The following is a 3369-nucleotide window of genomic DNA, read 5'->3' on the forward strand; positions in this document are numbered from 1 at the left end:
CCTCCCTCTCCGTCTCTCCTGTCTCCTCCTCATCCCCCCTCTCCGTCTCTCCTGTCTCCTCCTCATCTCCGTCTCTCCTGTCCCCTCCTCATCCCCCTCTCCGTCTCTCCTGTCTCCTCCTCTCCCCCTCTGTCTCTCCTGTCCCCTCCTCATCCCCCCCTCTCTCCTCCTCCTCATCTCCCTCTGTCTCCTCCTCATCCCCCTCCCCTCTCTCCTGTCTCCTCCTCATCCCCCCTCTCCTGTCCCCTCCTCTCCCCCCTCTCTGTCTCTCCTGTCTCCTCATCCCCCCTCTCCGTCTCTCCTGTCTCCTCCTCATCCTCCGTCTCTCTCTCTGTCTCCCTCCTCCTCTCCGTCTCTCCTGTCCCTCATCCGTCTCTCCCTCTGTCTCTCCTCCTCATCCTCCCTCTCCTGTCTCTCCTGTCTCCTCCTCATCCCCCTCTCCGTCTCTCCTGTCTCCTCCTCATCCCCCTCTCCGTCTCTCCTGTCTCCTCCTCATCCCCCCCCGTCTCTCCTGTCTCCTCCTCATCCCCCTCTCCGTCTCTCCTGTCCCCTCCTCATCCCCCTCTCTATCTCTCCTGTCCCCTCCTCATCCCCCCTCTCTCTCCTGTCTCCTCCTCATCCTCCCTCTCCTCATCCCCCCTCTCTCCTGTCTCCCTCCTCCTCATCCCCCTCTCCGTCTCTCCTGTCTCCTCCCCTCATCCCCCTCTCCGTCTCTCCTGTCCTCCTCCTCTCCTCCTCATCCCCCATCCCCCCTCTCCGTCTCTCCTGTCTCCTCCTCATCCCCCCTCTCTCGTCTCATCCCCTCTCTCCCCCTCCTCATCCCCCTCTCTCTGTCTCCTCCTCATCCCCCCTCTCTCCCTCTCTCCTGTCTCTCATCCCCTCCCCCTCTCTCCTGTCTCCTCCTCCTCCGTCTCTATTGTCCCCTCCTCATCCCCCTCTCTCCTGTCTCTCCTCATCCCCCCCCGTCTCTCCTGTCTCCTCCTCATCCCCCCCCCCGTCTTTCCTGTCTCCTCCTCATCCCCCCTCTCCTCATTGTCCCTTCCTCATCCCCCTCTCCTGTCTCCTCATCCTCTCCTGTCTCCTCCTCATCCCCCCTCTCCGTCTCTCCTGTCTCCTCCTCATCCCCCCTCTCCGTCTCTCCTGTCCCCTCCTCATCCATCTCCCTCTCTCCTGTCTCCTCCTCATCCCCCCTCTCCCTCCTCCTGTCCCTCCTCATCCCCCTCCCTGTCTCTCCTGTCTCCTCCCTCATCCCCCCTCTCCGTCTCTCCTGTCCCTCCTCATCCCCCTCTCTCCTGTCCCCTCCTCATCCCCCGTCTCTCCTCTCTGTCCAGCCGGTGGAGTTGACTGATATCCTGGAGATCAGTAACATCGTGTTCACCTGCATGTTCCTCCTGGAGATGCTGTTCAAGCTGCTGGCCTTCGGTCTCTTCGGCTATATCAAGAACCCCTACAACATCTTCGACAGTATCATCGTCATCATCAGGTGAGGAAGATCTCTCCTGCAGTGTGTGTGTTACAGTAAAGTGTGTGTGCGTTTGTGTGTTACAGTAAAGTGTGTGTGTGTGTTACAGTAAAGTGTGTGTGTGTGTGTGTGTGTGTGTGTGTGTGTGTGTGTGTGTGTGTGTGTGTGTGTGTGTGTGTGTGTGTGTGTGTGTGTGTGTGTGTGTGTGTGTGTGTGTGTGTGTGTGTGTGTGTGTTACAGTAAAGTGTGTGTGTATGTGTGTGTTCCAGTAAAGTGTGTGTGTGTGTGTTACAGTAAAGTGTGTGTGTCGTGTGTTACAGTAAAGTGTGTGTGTGTGTGTTACAGTAAAGTGTGTGTGTATGTGTGTTACAGTAAAGTGTGTGTGTGTGTGTGTGTGTGTGTGTGTGTGTGTGTGTGTGTGTGTGTGTGTGTGTGTGTGTGTGTGTGTGTGTGTGTGTGTGTGTGTGTGTGTGTGTGTTACAGTAAAGTGTGTGTGTGTGTTACAGTAAAGTGTGTGTGTGTGTGTGTGTTACAGTATAGTGTGTGTGTGTGTTACAGTAAAGTGTTGTGTGTGTGTGTGTGTTACAGTAAAGTGTGTGTGTGTGTTACAGTAAAGTGTGTGTGTGTTACAGTAAAGTGTGTGTGTGTGTGTGTGTGTGTTACAGTGTGTGTGTGTGTTACAGTAAAGTGTGTGTGTGTTACAGTGTGTGTGTGTGTGTGTGTGTGTGTGTGTGTGTGTGTGTGTGTGTGTGTGTGTGTGTGTGTTGTGTGTGTGTGTGTGTGTGTGTTACAGTAAAGTGTTTGTGTGTGTGTGTTACAGTAAAGTGTGTGTGTGTTACAGTAAAGTGTGTGTGTGTGTGTGTGTTACAGTAAAGTGTGTGTGTGTGTGTGTGTGTTACAGTAAAGTGTGTGTGTGTTACAGTAAAGTGTGTGTGTGTGTGTTCCAGTAAAGTGTGTGTGTGTGTGTGTGTGTTACAGTAAAGTGTGTGTGTGTTCCAGTGTCTGGGAGATCGTTGGGCAGGCGGACGGCGGTCTGTCAGTCCTGCGTACCTTCCGTCTGCTGCGGGTCCTGAAGCTGGTCCGGTTCCTGCCCGCCCTGCGCAGACAGCTGGTGGTTCTGATGAAGACTATGGACAACGTAGCCACCTTCTGTACACTGCTCATGCTCTTCATCTTCACCTTCAGGTACTGTCTCTCTCACACACACACACACACACACACACACACACACACACACACACACACACACACACACACACACACACACACACACACACACACACTGTTACGTACGCCTCTTAGGTGATGGAGGAAAGAGGTATGTGATGGTAGGTGATGGGGGAAAGAGGTATGTGATGGTAGGTGATGGGGGAAAGAGGAATGTGATGGTAGGTGATGGGGGAAAGAGGTATGTGATGGTAGGTGATGGGGGAAAGAGGAATGTGATGGGGGAAAGAGGTAGGATGAGGTGATGGGGAAAGAGGTATGTGATGGTAGGTGATGGGGGAAAGAGGTAGGTGATAGGGGGGAAAAGGGTATGTGATGGTAGGTGATGGGGAAAGAGGTATGTGATGGTAGGTGATGGGGGAAAGAGGAATGTGATGGTAGGTGATGGGGGAAAGAGGTATGTGATGGTAGGTGATGGGGGAAAGAGGAATGTGATGGTAGGTGATGGGGGAAAGAGGTATGTGATGGTAGGTGATGGGGGAAAGAGGTATGTGATGGTAGGTGATGGGGGAAAGAGGTATGTGATGGTATGTGATGGGGGAAAGAGGTATGTGATGGTAGGTGATGGGGGAAAGAGGTATGTGATGGTAGGTGATGGGGAAAGAGGTATGTGATGGTAGGTGATGGGGGAAAGAGGTATGTGATGGTAGGTGATGGGGGAAAGAGGTATGTGATGGTAG

The 3369-nt window shown here is 53.6% G+C and overlaps 1 protein-coding gene across 1 annotated transcript in view; it reads left to right on the top strand.

Moving 5' to 3' along the window:
* Positions 1-2647, top strand: part of LOC124029179 (voltage-dependent T-type calcium channel subunit alpha-1H-like) — a gene marked incomplete at its 3' end in the record, with an annotated part of 8329 nt that extends 5682 nt beyond the window's left edge. Inside the window, exons 3-4 of the mRNA XM_046340985.1 lie at positions 1332-1483; positions 2462-2647. Of these exons, the coding sequence (XP_046196941.1) occupies positions 1332-1483; positions 2462-2647 (338 nt within the window). The remainder of the gene's footprint in view (positions 1-1331; positions 1484-2461) is intronic.
* Positions 2648-3369: the final 722 nt, after the last annotated feature.

Source organism: Oncorhynchus gorbuscha, unplaced genomic scaffold (assembly GCF_021184085.1).
Source record: "Oncorhynchus gorbuscha isolate QuinsamMale2020 ecotype Even-year unplaced genomic scaffold, OgorEven_v1.0 Un_scaffold_5746, whole genome shotgun sequence".
NCBI classification, from domain to species: domain Eukaryota; kingdom Metazoa; phylum Chordata; class Actinopteri; order Salmoniformes; family Salmonidae; genus Oncorhynchus; species Oncorhynchus gorbuscha.